The sequence below is a fragment of the Liolophura sinensis genome, chromosome 8 (genome assembly GCF_032854445.1).
Source record: "Liolophura sinensis isolate JHLJ2023 chromosome 8, CUHK_Ljap_v2, whole genome shotgun sequence".
Taxonomy (NCBI): Eukaryota; Metazoa; Mollusca; class Polyplacophora; order Chitonida; family Chitonidae; genus Liolophura; species Liolophura sinensis.
In genome coordinates this window covers 26,712,149-26,730,228 of record NC_088302.1, presented here as the reverse complement: position 1 = coordinate 26,730,228, position 18,080 = coordinate 26,712,149, and the positions used below count along the sequence as shown (strand labels likewise).

General features: G+C 38.3%; 1 protein-coding gene across 1 annotated transcript in view; it reads left to right on the top strand.

Annotated features, from left to right (window-relative positions):
- The window catches only part of LOC135473108 (neuronal acetylcholine receptor subunit alpha-10-like), an 80,509-nt gene that overhangs the window by 47,906 nt on the left and 14,523 nt on the right, over positions 1-18,080 (top strand). Inside the window, exons 3-4 of the mRNA XM_064752927.1 lie at positions 8,372-8,541; positions 14,438-14,482. Coding sequence (XP_064608997.1) covers positions 8,372-8,541; positions 14,438-14,482 — 215 coding nt within the window. The remainder of the gene's footprint in view (positions 1-8,371; positions 8,542-14,437; positions 14,483-18,080) is intronic.

Sequence of the window (18,080 nt, the reverse complement as noted above, 5' to 3'; positions counted from 1 at the left end):
CATTATAGAGCGATTCAACGTGCAAAACGAAATGTTTTCACTTGTTTGGACAGCTAACATAATTTACCTCGTATTTTTTTAATAGGCTGGGGAATTTCATCGAGCGTCATACAAATCAGCGAGAAAGTGAAAAACAAGATTTCACTTTGAAGATGATATCTGACATTATCATCGAAACTGCCGCCGTTTTATTCCCAGGTGGCCTTGATTGGATTGATTGACGTTCCCACCCTTGCAATTTTACGGATAATAAGCTCTTGATGTAGAAAGTAATCTCACACTAGTTCTTTTTTTCGCAAACGGTAGGATCCCTTGAGCACTAGATGCCTGTTAAGTCTAAGCAACTCTGTAGTTATGATACCATAATTCTGTTCAAATGGATGCAGACTAAAGAGGACTGATTTTGTGTGGGTGCCAGTTTTTCAAATCTTTACCATATCCTTCAAGCCTTGACATTACAAGATAATATTGGTGATTCCATTGTGCTCCTAAAATGTAGGCAGTATTCTAAAGCCCCACAGACAAAGCATGATATTTTCACACCAGGCAATTTTCAAACAAACCTGGTGAGAAATACCTGTCTGGGGCAAAAGATATCTATTTCAGTGAGCGCACTGTTTGGTGGAAGGCAGTAAAAAGTAAATGTTAGCAGCAGATATGTAGCAAACCTCGAAAATAACAAGAGCCACACTTAATAAGCCAATTAAACATTTCAAATTTTGTTTGTAGACTGACCTCAATTTACACGACTCGGACAGGAAAAATCGAATGTTGGACAAACGTTGTGTTTTAGAATAAACGCTGAAAATGGTTAGAACTAGGGACAATGAAGTCACACAATGTTAGAATATTAATTCATTTAGCAGTGGGTGACTGCATTTCCGGAAAGATCAAGTTTACCACTGGGCGCTATACACATGTGTTCTGCACATGCATACTGATGCAAACTCAAAGCCGATATCAGTCTTATACCCTATAGTTTCTAATGGTTTGAACGCTAAGGAGATATTCGTGTTGAGTGCACGGGAAAATATGACTATTGAAAATAGTGAAGGCTGTCTTCCACACCAGTTGAAAGCCTATTAATGTGATGTAATGTTTTTTATTTTCACATTTGCGTTTGCTCTTTATCCCTCATTTACGCAGGCCCACTGAAAGTGAACAAAACTGGCAGCGAGTTAGTGCATTAAGACATTAACAAAACTAAGCAACAGAGAATTCCCTTTCCCACAAATCTGGGTGTCATGTAGGGGAAAATATTCTTGAATATTCTTTGAAATACTTTAAATAATGAATGAACTTATTAACATAATGCCGGTGGCTGCGGTATAGTGGTTAGAAAACAATGTAGGAAAGTACACTGTACACTTTGGCTTTATGTGGTGGTCTGACTGTTATCAACGAGAACAAAGACACGCATTGCACTGTTCACATAAAGGTTATATTGGACGTTCAGATGCACTTTATGGTGGACGTTCAGATGGACCCTGTGGTGGTTCTTCAGACGGACATTAGGGTGATAGGTTAGATGGAAGTTGGAGAGGTGATATCCTGTGGGCGAAGACCCCAGCTGAATATGTATGTCTAACCAATTGCATTTTCAATATATATATATATATATATATATATATATATATATATATATATATATATATCGAGTGCCAGACAGACAATTGTGATATATATATATATATATATATATATATATATATATATATATATATATATATATATATATATACACGTCGCCCTGTATGGACATCATGTTCTACTTTCGTAATTCCAATATATCACAGCTGCAGATCGTTCCCACAGAACGCATAGGAGTTATTCTCCTATGTCAGCTTATTGTAATGAACAGTTCCGTGACGATTCCTTTGTCAGATATCATCAGTGGAGAACTGCGAGACCAAACGCCATTTTGTGGATGCATTCATTACCCGGGCAATAATATGAATGCAAATAGAAAGACATCCGAACATCTGCTCCTGAGTGTCACATAAAATCCCATCCCCAGAATTATTGTGCTTACTCATATGCCTGCAATTGTTCTTGACTGAATCGGGGTGTTTCGTTCGGATAAATGTGATTATTGAACTGATTCGCTAATGCGATGTTCTGTCCTAGATAAGCATCCATGTATCAGATAAGTAAGTACCAGGCTAACACGGAGTATGGAGATCAAACAGTACCGCGGTCTAATTATTCACAAGCGAAAGCAGCAGATGTCACAGTGGACGAATTCATGGTGTATATTCGCAGATCCATGCGATCGCTAAGTATGTAGGACAATGCTGTACATATATAACATGCAAAACACGTTACTAGTTTGTTTTCTTGCTTTCTTTGTTTTACTTTGTTTCGTTTCTTCTATTTAATTGTCATATTATTCTTTTTCATATTTTCGTTTTATTTATTTATTTATTTTATTAGTGCTTTACGCCCTACTCAAGAATATGTCACTTATACGACGGCGGCCAGCTTTATGGTGGGAAGAAACACGCCAGACAGCGTGGCAGATCAACGACCATCCACAGGTTGCTGTCATACCTTCCCACATACTATTTTCGTTATAGTATTGAATGGAATTAATGTGCATATGTATATGCACATGGTGACAAAAACTGGCTACCGTCATGACTGACACAAAGAAAAGCTTACGTGGAAGACTCTAACTGTAAACTATAGTAAAGTAAAGATACCATATATAGATATTAGGAAAGCGTTTTATAATTGCAGTCAATCAGAGCCAGACATATGCATCCAAAGCTATAATGTTGCAGTGTGGTCACAATTTTCAATTAAACAACGAAGTGAAGCATACATTAAACAAGGCGCTAATTATCTTATACGTAGTTATCTTGGCTTCCCATGGAGACCATCTGTGTAAAAATTCCCCTCCTCGGCTGTTCAAACAAACGACTGATTTAGTTTTGGGTGTATGTGTATACTTCATGTAAAGAGTTTGTTTATGCTAAATTGTTCTGTTGGAGTAAAAACCATTCAAAAAATGTGAATATATTCAAAACTGTTGCTTACAATATTTGTATGTGCCCTGAGTTTTCTCCCTTTATTGTATTCTCCTTTTTTGTTTTGCACAACCAATTAGTCTGTCGAGACTTTACTTAAGTGATAATATATAGGTACTGTCAAATAAGCCTTGCTCTTCTTTACCTGTATAACCTTTGGGCATTCCAAAGAATGTTCACTATTCAGTAATAATCCAAAAGCGGCCCGCTGTTCGCATAACACTCTCAAAATTTCTTCACTCAGTTAAATTCCATGAAGTCGTGGTAAGATTGTTCATAATAAAGAAGCTCATTGTAAACACGCACACAGTGCCGACAAGAGGTTAGATATTTTGCCCCGCAAACGGGAAGCTACAAGTCGTGGTATGGTACTTCCTGTTTGGCGTTCCGCGTTAAGCGATGGATCAAGTACTGACAGGTCCGCTGGAGTAGTATGTTGTAATGTAGTGTCTCATGTCCCTTGTTTTCGTTGGTTCCAAGGAAGCTGCATGATTCATTGCAAAAGTTACTGTCGTGAACGCACCGAAATAACATTGGACGTAAACACACAAACAGGGACCCGAGGGCAGAAGCATGCAGTAATAATGAAACACTTACGATGTTATGAAAAGACTAAATTATGAATAGTCGTTTTCCGAAAGAAAAAAAAAACCCAAAACAAAAAAAATCAGGAAAGTTATGTATCTCGCCAACCCATTTCTTAAAAATGTAGCCATAGAAACCAATTCAGGGCCGCAAATGAAATTTGGCCAAGTTCCCATATTGCGTTTTTATGGAATTCCACAGTTAAGTAGTTCATTTATACCTTGTCAGTTGTTTGAATTGTAAGATGTTAGGGACACTGTAATTGGTGAATCATGGTTGCGTTGATGTGTGTTAAAACATTATAGATCATACAGCTCAGATGTGCATAGGACTGGAGTATTTTCCGTATAAAAACAGTATTGATTCTTTAAAGCGCAATGGGAGCGGAGCCATCTGTCTTAAACAGTTCCTAACATTCCGTGTTGGACATGAAACGAATTTTGTTTCCGCTTGAATGTAGATGATTTGTGCTTAACGGCGTTGTGGCACTTTTGGCAGGGTTATGTTATGTACCGAGTCAAGCCCAAACTCCAATAGTTTATTATGTCCGGAACCCCAATTCAAGTACTACAGTGTTGGATGGTACAATAACGAGGAGCCCGCGGTGAAGATGGATAGTCACAGTGGGGTGAGGTGATTCCCTGTCTGCTCAACTTACCCTCAACCTTTCAATACCGGAAGCGTAAAGCTTTTGTCTGGGAGTAATGTTCGAGTGTCTACTGACCCTATCCAGACAGAGACAAAATGGTTCCTCAGTGAAAATAACTAACACGCGGGACTCGAATTGAATTGCTGTAAACGAAGCTCGCCACTAGCCGCAATCAAAGTCACTTCCAAATGAATTAAAGTAACAACCTAGGATTTCCTGATTTCAAGCGGAGGATCTGTGTTTTCACTCACCACAACGATACCGCTAATGTTTAACAGACTGAGAAAAACAGCACCCCTGGGACCCGCAATAAAAACTGTCACAGTCTGTTACGAGAAGCATTCTCTTAAACTGAGACAACATCTGAACTTGAAATTACAAATTTACTCTGGATATATTTGGACGAATTGCTGCTGTGGTAATTACGCACAGCCGAAAATCTCAGAGTGTTAAGACTGTCTGACATGAAGCCTCCGAAATGCGCAGTGCTCTTCTTTGTCTTCTTCAAATTTTACGTGCTATTAAGCAATTAACTCCTACTGACTCGAGAACGGAATGAGTTCTCGTAATGTTCATGTAAATCTCCGGTTTGGCATTCCAGAGGGTTCTCTGTGATACATCTGTTGCCAGTGATCTCTAAATATGCCGGTTAAATCATTGTCGGGATAGATTTACTGAATGTTCCGAAAACAACAAGTGAAGTTATCAGCTTGATCAAAATCACATGTGATACATGTGATATGTCTTTATACTTGCAATTCGGTCTTATATAGTTATTCAGAAGGTTTACCTTCCTAATGTAACAGTTAATTTAATAAACATGGACTCACGAGGGGCCATCAGATTCGAATGAAAGCGATAGGGACAATATAATTTTTTCTATATCAAGTTTATCTTACAAAAAAGGCTAATGTCTGCACATGTTTTTAGCAAAACTAGGAAGTGGCTTGTTCCAGTAAGTATTGATCGGGCCACTCAAGTTTTGGGCGCAACTAAATATGTAAACTTTGTTGGCATTCTACGCTACTTGCAATGCATTTTTCTACTCTTTTCTGACATTAAATTTACAGCCCGCTGCGCATAGTAACCTGGGCCAGGTGATGTAAATGCACAACATGGTACATGTGGTATTCCCAACGAATGTGTTGGGAAGATAAAACAGTAATCAAGTATACTCCTTTTCAAATTCGAAGATCTAATCCATATTTCTTTGATAAAGTAGTATTTTTCGCTATCGTTAAATACCGCAAAATGTTTTGGGTAGGTGTCTTTTTGTCAAACCGAGAGAATATTTTTGTTTACACCCTTGCTACAAGGAAACACGAAGGGGAAAGCAGTGTAAATTGATATTTTACCTCGGATTATCGGAAATTTCTGAAAGAATCTAAGAATACATGGTTGTACGTTCAGGCCTGGCTACTTGGTCTATTGCTGATGTGGAAGTTTTAGAGCTCACTTAGACGGGTAACCTAAATTGTATCCTGTCAGCAAGGTGATTCTTATTTGATTAAATTATCCTTTTAAAACTGCGTTAGTTAGATATGGAACGTCCATGAGCCACGAGGGTGGATTTCAACAATTTCATTAACCCACACGAAAACGGGTCAGGGCGATTATTCGCGGTGGACTGAAAGTGTAGGCTGACCGAGCGGCAAACTGGGGTGAAGAGTTGATATCTCCCTCGTGAGATGTGGCACGGCCATGGGATTCTGTCTCCGTAAGAACCGTTACCTATAAATAGTCCTTAATCGTCCACTTCGCCTCGGCCTGTCTACATTTACTCTTGATTTTATTTTACAATGTCTCCAACTGTTCCAAGCGCTGTGTTGAATATTCATAGACTGCGATAATCAGCAGTGTGCAGCTTCAGTGATACACTGATGCACGCGTCCAATCATCCTTCTATTATTGTGTATAATAAGTCAACAGTAAAACAATGTTGGTGGGGCATCCGGACATCGATTTCAGTGAGGATAACGGAAGGCATGTCACTGAGAGTTGACCGAGCTGGACCGTGCCGCAACCAGAGACCGTGCGCACTAACCGTATGAGGTGCCGTAATCCAATAATTATAAAGCACTCACCCTTGCAACTGGACCTATTGGACCCAGGGTTAATCTTACCGAAATGTATCAAAGGCCTTCAAAATTAACCTCAAACTTCGGGAGGCCAAACAGTGTGGTATGACGGTAGCAGTGTGTCTCTGACATCTGTCTATCTGTTGGAATAGAACAATATCTTTGCATAATATACGTAGTGAGTGATACACAATATACGCTTAAATGGTATTGGCTATGCACTTTTCGGTTATAATACTATAGTGCTAGAAATATAGAAAGATTCACCTTTGTGAATTGATTTATTTTGTTTCACCTGTATAAATAGTTTGATAGGTGCATGTGATATTTGCTAAAGAAAATTTAAGATTCATGATGTGCGTATACACACTCATGCACATTACGACTTATAACTGATTAAGCCTATATAGTTCTCCTATTCTTTTACCAATTTAGTTTGCACAGAATCTGGGACTGCAAGCATCAGTATTACATTTAGAGACAATGTAAAAATAAGCCGCCATTGTACGCTATTTCCTGAACGTAAAAATAAACATCAACATTTCCAAAACGGTTAAACAAACTGAGGTATGTATTGCGTGTCAATAGCAGAGTTTACGCTTAAACATTTCCTCAAGACGGATGGTGTCTTCTTTTTACATGTATAGCCACGGAACTGCCAATCTGTTTGGTTTACTTGTTTTTCTCTAGAATCGTGTCCCGCCTTCTAGTAACGAGGTACCAGAAATTTCTAAGCTTCATTTAAGCACTTTGCGCATGATTTTCATTCCATCCTGCTCAAGCTCTTGTATTAAAAAGGGCGGGCATAATAGTACATTTCAAGCATTGTCATGTGCGCCTAAAATAACATACCGAAAATAGTGAAAATTCCCACATTGGTCGTTCTGACATGTTTTACTAAATGTTAAATGACAAGCTGTCATCATAAGGCTTTGTTTAAATCATTTAGGCTTACTTTACCTGTATTATGTGGCTATCCAAAATTTTTCAAAACCTTAGGCCAAAAAATGTCGCAATAATGCTCATATTACAGTTCTAAAGTTTTCTCTTCATTAATGGAACAGCGTCGCTTTCATAATTGTTCTTGAATGTTTATACTCCACGCTGAACACAACTGAACACACCATTGTATGGTACATTTGGTCACGCCAATAACTATAAATTTCGATTCCCAGCTGAAGAAAGTATTAAAAGTTACCGAGTGTTGTCAGTAGAGACTCACCCTAACTACATCTTCACCTTCGTCTATAACTCGACGCGTGCGGACACCCAAATACACCGGTACTTGCACCTTGCCAAATCCATAGGTCAAGCTCGGACAGAGTTTGAAAACTAAACTCTCCAGTTACGGTCTTTGAAGGAAGGAATATATGTGTGTACAGAAATAGCGATCGATCTTCTAATAAGCTTACATCTTATAAGCATCGTACATTAAGAGTGTATGGTAGAGGACTGTCTGTGGGTGGCAAAGAGTCAATAGCGCTAGTCCAGTCTCGCTGATTCATCGCGAGCTGCATTTCTACTATGAAAGCAGCACGCGGTAACACCATCCGCCTGTTGTCGCGTGGTCTCAGCTCTCTATGCTGCCATTTGCTCATCGCTGTTTCATCAGAACAGACCACTTGCTGATGAAATGAACTTCTTCGGACCTTTACAAGTCAACATTCATGGACGCCTAAAATGACGTGAATTTCAGCCGTTCCTTTGTGATCTTCTGCCTTTATTATGAATTTACAAAGGATTTAGTTAAAGTTTGGAGGTTAAGGAAAATGTTCATCTACTTCAGTGTCTTATGCGCCATTTTGTGCTTGGGGTGTCTATGTGTTGATGACGACTCAACCGACGAACAACGTTTATTAACGAAGCTGTTACAGAGATATGACCCAGCCTCTCGGCCTGTTTTTAACGCTTCTCACAACGTAACCGTCATGTTTGGACTAACTGTGACACAGATTTCAGATATGGTGAGTATGTATTTGGTTTAATTTGAGTATTAATTATTTTATTTGCATATCCTCGTGGGCTGACAGGCATCATACGGAGGCTTCGACGTGGAAGAGCCAAAGGCCAGATTCCGGATGAACAAAGGCTAATGAACAAAATTTTGGAGGATTATAATCCGGCCTCCCGGCCTGTTTACAACGCTTCCCACGAGGTTGTGATATATTTTGGCTTAACTCTCACGCAAATAGCCGATATGGTAAGTATTTCTCTGAAATCTCAAGTCTTCATTAACTATTGGTAATCTGTATAACTATATCTAATATCTAAGATAAACACTTTTTTTAAATTTCGTTAGTCATTGTCCTGGTTTTGTTCTGTATGTATGAAAGTCATTTTGAGCATTCAGTGATCAGGTGCGTATTGGCAACGACGTAGTGGGAAATATTTGGTCTTTAAATGTTGAATAATTGAAAATACTGATTTCTAATAAAAAAAAAAAATTACCACAGACCATTGTTTGAAATAAACCATGGAAAGTTTTCCTTTCTTCCCATTACTTGATGTCATACACATCACTGGCCACTAAAGCTGTACGAGCCCATCTTATTTCTTTAATATATTCACTGTAATGTGCCTTTATGGCTAAAACAGTGTCTTTGTTACTCTTTTTTTTTGCAACTCACGTGTGTCATTTAAACGGTATGTTCTTGGGTCTCTCGCGTTTTTGCAGGTACAGTTTCCCTCTTGTCATGTTGTATCAGCACTAAATGACGTAGAATAAAAATTTGTTTTTCCCGAATTTAATCTACACGTGTACTTTTTGACATCTGCCATTTCCAAGAGTTTCCAATAATGCGACATTCAAATTACAAGGATATAAACTTTTAAAAGCGATTTTTCCACATTCATGGCATGTTTTTCGCGTGTTTGTTATGGTACCGCTCTAAGGAAATAGCAGTCTTTTTTTAACGGGTCGCTCGTTTCAGACAACCGGCTTAAATCTCTTCCAATCAAAAGTCCAGTGTTCTCTATGTTTTGCCAAACATTACATTAAGGGCTATTCAAAATCGTGTTACTTGAGAAGGAAGCCACACTCTTCCTTCTGCCATTTGTAACAGAAATATCGATAGGTTAAAAATGAATCTGGCGCATATCCGTCATGTTTATAGAGCACTTTCCCTCAACTGTTTGTTCCTGTAGACATTGCCTTTTGTTACTTGGCCTCGCATGATTGACGAGAACATCAAACAGATTTACCACGGCAATGTAAGAAAATACTGGCCCATTCTGAGTCGGAGTGTGTCAGCATGTCCATAAGAATGTAACGTTGCTCTAAATACCAAAAATTTGATAAGAATGATCACATTTTTGCCATAGAAAATAACGAGGTATAAGATATTTAAGGAGAAGGAAATCGATTAAGTAGAAGCTACCTCTATTCAAAGATATTTTAAATTAGGTGTTGAATTTGCCTTGACCAACAAATGTTCTTTTAGAATGGGTTAGATTGGGAATATTAGACTTAATTTTAACGTCATAATGATGCTGCAACAGATACTCACACAGGGAGCATAACTGAAATATGGCCTGATATTTGCTTTGCAAGCAGACAAAAACATTTTTACTTATTCAAAATAAAATCCATAAAGAAAATAAATTGAAAACATTTCATAGAAAGTTAAAATGTTACTGAATTTTAACGTGAATGACACTATCTTGATCCCCTCGGTGATACTCCCCTGTATATATTGCCACAGCAAATAACCCTTTCTTTAAGCACTCTGATTGTTCATGGATGACCTGAAACAGTCTCTTTCGAAACAGTCTCTTTCGTACCAGTCTTCATTAAGTGAGTGCGATCCAGGCGCTTTTATTGAAAACGTTGAAAAAGCCATGGTGGCACACCGTTACTCCAACTTGCATGCATATCGTCATCACACCTTTTTAGGCTCACATACACGGCTCCACTATTTTAACATTCATAAATGCGTTTGTACGTTACCGGTAAGTGTAAGGATTAGAAGCGTTTCTTTACGGCAACGTAGTCTTTTAGCACTATCTGTTCGCAGGTCAAACTCTTTTCATTTTCAAGTTAAGGGAACTGATCTCACTAAAAGTGTTCACTGAAGGTGGCCATGTTTTACATGATACCTAACAAAATGTGTTATATTCTGTTTTCTGTCAGGCTTCCGATTCCCCTAATTTGATTACCAGAGTTTTCTCTCGTGTTTACGACCAGTGCGTAGACCTTTTTTGTAATGAAACTGCTGTGAGGACAGCTTTTACAATCATTGTAAAACATTGAAGAAATGTAATTACGTTCAAATGTTTTTGCAGAATTGAATGTTATGGGGAAAGGCTTTTTACACAAAAAAATTGTGCATTTCTGAAATTTACTGCAACTAATAAACAGTTTCTTTTGAGTTACTGAATAATGTCAATGCTATTCATGGTTGCGGTGCGGAAACAGCTAAATATATGCTAATAAAACGGACATTTTCCTGTAAACTCTCTCAATTTACCCAAGTAAAAATGAGTGATTTTATTTATTTTATTCCTAGCTTCAATAGTTTTGCGATTGTTAAACATTGCAATTCTCGCAAAGGATGGTGTACGTTCAATGTTTTCATCAGGATCAGAAAATTCCCACACGGTCATACTCATCCATAATTCCAGGCCGGGCTGCCCGCGTTTTGTGTCAGCGTTTGATAACCTGGTTACTTTGATCGGTAGATGTTTAATACCAGTTGTTCTTGCGACTATGATAGCTTCGTTTTGCCTTTTGCCCGGAGTCTGTTGAATACTCATCATAAATCGTGTTCGCATTACTCTCCATTGCATTACCACAAGAAAAGAAGGCTAGCTCTTTGATGACCTAAACTTGCATAGGTAAAAGGTGTATCGATGGCAGTTGTTGTTGTATTTGTAGTAGCTGGTCGACATTTACACCCGTGCAGTGTTGTGCACTACATCACGGCAGCATATCCCACACGCCTTGACATTATCTGTGAAGGACATCTTTACTTGATTCTTCTGGACGGCTACGTCGAGTATTAGTGGGAAATGAATGCGAATTAAAGTCAAGTTAACCCTCGTGACCCCCCTCCCCCAAAACCGAGATAAACATGAGCTTGATCGTATGTATGGAAATAAACTAATCAATAGAGCATTAATTAAGTCGATAAACACATAAAGTAAGGCATTAGTTCTACCTACCTGTAGTAGTGTAACAGGCGAGGTCTAGACGAGGCAGGAAATCTGTCTTTTTGTGTACATGCTTAAAAATCCTTGGTGTAATGCTTTCTGGTAAACTACTAAGAACTCCGATACTGATACTGTGAACACTTACCTGGTTAAATTTAGGATTATATATATATATATTCAAAATACAACCAGCCTGAAAATAATACCAGTGGATCGTACACATGCCAACTGTTTTAAGCGATGGTTACATTTGACAGAATGTTCTTGGGCAACTCATATATTTGTTTTATATCATATATTTATTTTGTTGAAGTTTAACACTGATTTGCACCATAGGAAAATCTTAACTCACGGTGAGCATTAATTTTTTCCTAGCCTGTTGTGGAGTTTTCTAACATAAAACATACTGGTAAGCTTCATTTGGCGTTCATGAGACATTCATTCAGGTCTATATATAGAGAGGTTGTTTGTACGCACAGTAAACTACAATCTGGCGAAACCTACCTGTAGCTAGCTACCCTGTATTTTGCAAACTAAATAGTCAGTAAGGAAATATTTATGATTTTAGTCTGATATGCATGACGTACAGGTATTGAATATGGGTGTATCTAATAATTCCATCTAGATAACAAGTGGGCGATACCGAATATTATCACCGGGTCAAATTAAACCCATGTAAGCGAAAGTCATATCACGACATAGATCTACAATATTAGTTTCTCTTTATTCCACAAAGAAAATTAATGCGATCTCTTTCATGCAAAGTGTAAATGCACTCCAGCCATCAAATTCTTCACGGCAAGTGCATGGTGAATTCAAATATAGAATGTTGGGGAAACTTCACAAAGACTACATTGTGTGGCATAGCGAAGTTGCTATACGTGTCAAGGCATTGCCTTACAGCAGAACACAGCTTCGCCAACATGATGAAGGCGCTTCCGTTTTCGGCTACCAAGTCAGGTAACACACAGTTGTACTGCGCGTAGCCAGTACTCAACATACCGTTTACATCTTGTAAACTTACACTAAATATATCTTTGTGATTAAAATCCGAATAGGGATGGCTGTGACCACTTTTATCCATTTGTCAATCAGTTCCTATTGGTAAATGCCACTGTTATATAATGTAAAGCCAAAACTTTGGTCATGTAAGGACTTACACACCCACACGACTGAGAATTCGTGTGAAACGAGCCCCGTTAAACCAAAAACACTTTGGGCGTATACTGTACACGCGGGTGTGCTGTGCAGACTGTCGTGGGACAAGACGAATACTCGTCAGTTACATGCTGACAACCGTGCCATTCATGTTTTGTCGCAATAATACATTATGCATAGAATAAAGGAAATGTCTACCTGGATGCGTCATACAAGAAACATGCTATTGTGTAGTGGAACTTTAAATTTCAGAGTGTTTTATAATCTGCATAACGTTCTAACTAAAGCAGTTAAGCATAGAAACCTGGTAATATGAAAATAGAATAAACCTTGTAAGAAATGCTGATGAGATACTGATGCGTTATATCGTTATCAGCAATATGATTTGTGTGGTCAGTAAGACTGATCGATACAATTTCCTCCAATGCTCCACTATTTGTGTGGTCAGTAAGACCGATCAGTGACATTTCCTCCAATGCTCCACTATTTGTGTGGTCAGTAAGACCGATCAATGACATTTCCTCCACTGCTCCACTATTTGTGTGGTCAGTGACATTTACTCCACTGCTCCACTATTTGTGTGGTCAGAAAGACCGATCAGTGGGATTCCCTCCACTGCTCCACTATTTGTGTGGTCAGTAAGACCCATCAATGACATTTCCTCCACTGCTCCACTATTTGTGTGGTCAGTAAGACCGATCGTTGACATTTCCCCGACTGCTCCACTATTTGTGTGGTCAGTAAGACCCATCACTGACATTTCCTCCACTGCTCCACTATTTGTGTTGTCAGTAAGACCGATCGTTGACATTTCCTCCACTGCTCCACTATTTGTGTGGTCAGTAAGACCGATCAGTGACATTTCCCCGACTGCTCCACCATTTGTGTGGTCAGTAAGACCGATCAGTGACATTTCCTCCACTGCTCCACTATTTGTGTGGTCAGTGACATTTACTCCACTGCTCCACCATTTGTGTGGTCAGAAAGACCGATCAATGACATTTCCCCCGCTGCTCCACTATTTAGTACGCGTATTACATAAAGGTTGCAGTTTCACCAAAAGTATATTGCGACCAGAGATTAAATGTTATAGTGTGACATCAGAAGTTAATTTCAGAGAACAGCCGATATAACTTTATGTAGTCTATTATCATATTTGTGAAGGGTTATTTATTTAGTTTATTTGACTGTTGATAAACACGTTACCGAATAATATTTCACCCATAGAACTACCTAGAGTTAACAATTTGTCAAGTAACTGGCAAACTTTGCCACATGGAACGGGCGGATTTCTCCACCATAGAGCAATTCGTAAGTCACATTGATGAAACGAGCCTAACCTGCTCTATGAGAGCTGTCGTCCTCTTATTCCCACTAACCGTAGTTGTGAGGGCGTGGTGTGGGGGTGTTGGTGGGGGGTCTGAAAATAGCAGGCCCATGATGGCTGGAACTGAAAAGACATTTTGCGCCCCATGGCCATTGAACAATTATTTTAACCACGCTTCTCAACACCTTAATCTGTGATTTTAAATATAAGTGCATTTTGTGTCAGGTGCTTAATAAGGCCTGTGTAAAAATTTGGTGCTGGCATGGCCTCCGCATTAGCCATAACTATACGCTCCAAATACTCATTGGGCTTCCGCTGACTCACATAGTTTTAGGAGATACATTGGTTTTACCCATTTTTGTTTCAAGTAAAAATGTAATATCCATCTTCAGTCTTCGAATTTATTGCGTCTAGAGCAATGTAATATAATATTTATTTATTGTCATTTTGAATATATTTTCAGGACGAAGTAAACCAAGTTCTAACAACCAATGTTTGGATCGAACAGGTAAGATCTGGGATTTTCATTTTGTGCCAACATCGCGTTTAGGAAAGTTTCCTTAGCTTAGTAAAAACTGGGCTATATTCGCGAATGCTTCAAAACAAACAGCTCACAATTGTGACAAGCATGGTGGAAGATCTCAGAACGGAAGACTGAACGCATGTAACATGTGTTAAGTTAGCAAATCAGTTGTCTGGGTACTAGGTTTGAAGATAACTAAATGAAAGTTGAATCAATACTCGGGAAAAGTCTTTTATTAACTGGTATTTGCACAGTGTCCAGTCTTAATCAGCTTATATAAAATGTAAAGAGCAGGCATGCAAGTGAGCTCTTTCTGCAATCAGTGAGAAGTGCTTCGGAGAGACGTTGAAAAGTCAGAGATATTAACTCGTGGACAGAATGGAATCTTGTTGAATATCTCACGTTTCCCGGCAATCTCGCTATCAATTCCCTCTGGAGACTCATTTCTACTCGGTGCTGTGGATGACGACGTAAAGGTGTACATCCGGCAGAGGCACAGACTCTTACCTCGGGCGGAGATGTTCCCGGTAATGCTACCTCTTCCTACAAGGCGACCGTTGGCAGAGATATTAGATGCGCTTACTGCCGGCTACTTGGAGTTCAGGTTACATCCGAACTGTAAACAGACAGCCTTTCCAGCTACAGGCATCCCTATAGGAAATTGGTTTTCCATGTGCATGTTCCTTGACCACTAAATCTACTTCAATGAAGTTGCCGCACACATTTACTCAGGCCTCTCACGTAACACGTATCACGCTGAGACTTTCCGGCGTTCACTTCCTGTCCTCCCGTTGCTTCAATATAACAGACAGACTGATTAGAGGTTTAGCTTTAAGTCAAAGACTTAGTCTGCTCCATATATTACCAGTCTATAGTACCAAAATACGGATTATTACCATCGCCATCATAAGTTTTTGAAGCATGTCAAGAGGCCCAAGATTTATAAGATGAGCGGGCTAGTTAGTACATTTGACAGTATCACAGCTTAAGTAAGATGGACAGGGTGGTTACGAACGTGGTCTTAACAAACCAGAATCATTGACAGTCTGTAGGGGCAGAGACTGGACGTTATTACCACTGGATTATATCTGGTGTACCGCAAGATTGTAAAACACACCGATTGTAAATAGACAGCGGAAATTTAATGCAAAAGAAATTGATTGTTTATGTACTAGGTCAACTCATACAGTGAAGTGGCAGCAATGTTGCGACTGTTATGGGTTAAAACTCATTACCAACACACACAGTGGTCAACAAAGATATTTTTATCTAGATGTCTTTTATTTACTTACTGGCTATCATTTTTGTGTCATATAAGTATATTTTTGTGGGTTAGACTGCAATGGATCATGCATTCTTATTCACTTCGTTTGAATTGTGCTCTTACCCGGGGTTGTTTCAGCTGACTAATTTTAGTGGGGTTTTTTTTGTTTGTTTGTTTGTTTTGTTGTTTTTTGTTGTTTTTTTTTTGCTCAGAATCTGTTGGCATTAGGTAGATGTCTCCAGGAGGCTTTGGTTTAGAGGCTTAATCCCGACAATGCTAGACAGAAATTACTCCGAGGTGAAAATTGTGATTTCACTCATTTCACACGTGTTGGCGTACTTCATTCAGCCAATGAACATTGACCTTTCATTGAACAACTGGGTTTCCTTTGAAGTGACAAATCACATCTTAAGGAAACATCCCTGATTTCTTTGACCGTAGCGCTTGTCAAGCGAACGCATCTAAACTTAATTTCATTTGGCACTCATGGTGCCTTCCATTTCCGATAGGCAATTTGCCAAATTTTTTCTCAGAATTTTGACATACTCTAGGTGCAAAGCCCCTAAATATTCATTGTAACGTAGATATCCACAGCAAATCCTCGACAAATCGACCCATTTATAGCACACTTAATCTAATAGATATGCGCTTTGTTTAATTAAAATCAGCCCTACAAATCTTATATAAACGTAATATAAATAACCGTATATATACGGGGAACGGGTGTTAGCCGAGTGGATGACATCCTTGTTTTTCTCGGTCACCAGATACTTTGGTCCAATCCTATTCTTTCATTGCTATCGGGGCCTTGCCCATCAAAGTAGTCCACGGTGCTGTATTTCTTAACGTATACTACAGTGAAAATGCCATCAATGACAAATTCAGCAATAACGGACGTAACACTATATATATATATATATATATATAATACGAAAAATAGCTCATATATTCGTATAGTTTATATATATATATATATATATAAATGCCATCAATGACAAATTCAGCAATAACGGACGTAACACTATATATATATATATATATATATATATATATATATATATATATATATATATATATATATATATATATATATATATATATTATATATATATATATATATATATATATATATATATATATATATATATATAGTGTTACGTCCGTTATTGCTGAATTTGTCATTGATGGCATTTATATATTTATATATATATATATATATATATATATATATATATATATATATATATATATATATATATATATAGTGTTACGTCCGTTATTGCTGAATTTGTCATTGATGGCATTTATATATATATATATATATATAAACTATACGAATATATGAGCTATTTTTCGTGACATATAAGGCATTTTAGGTACGTTTTGCAGTCGGACCGAAATCATACCGAGCGTGGTATGGATCGCGTGACGTCACAAGTAGACAACTGATGACAGCCTACAGCACTTGGAGCAAATGATGGAGCATATGCCGACACCTATGGATTTCAGCACGGCATAACTTGCCTTATTTAACAAAAAATACTATCAAATCTATGATATTACTTTACTTTGAAGGATTGGCTTTCGGGAAAATATATTTTTATAAATGTAATTCTCTCCTACGCCTTACGTCAGGTTGTTCTAAAAAGACGTGTACGCTTAACAAAATTCGATTCATTGACCGAATGACGGCCCATAAGATAGGGCTTACATCAGGGCTCAAATAAAGACTCTCAATGTTTTAAAATATCTAAAATGTACGTCCTTAACCAGAAATCATATTGCAAAGGTACACATCGTCATAGACACTATTTGTTTAAGATTTTTGGAAGACCAAGTGTATAAAGAAGTCCTAAGTCTATCGTGCAGCAGGGATCAGGTCAAAACGCACGATATTCAAAACGAGACCAAACCCTCCCACCACCCCCACACCCACACCCCAATAACCACCAAACTAAACCGCCGCTAGCAATATGTGCGTTATTGGCATTGCAATTTGCTATTTCACTAAACTTAAGCGCTTTACCATAAGGTGCGCAATTTGGTGCTTTTCCTGTAACCATGTGGTGTTTGACACCATGTGGTGTTTGTTACCATGTCGCTAAACAGATGACACGGAGCTGATGGTGTGAAATACTAGGTTTAAAGGCAAAGAAAAGTTTATTTAGTTCAATTTTCTTTTTTTCCATACAAGTTGTATTATATATATTTTATTTGTATAAAATACAGTAAAATTATACCAGTGCGATATACCTCGAGAGGGTCCAATGTGGCGCTCTATCGGGTCTGTTGAGAAAAATAGTTATTGGTTCATACATG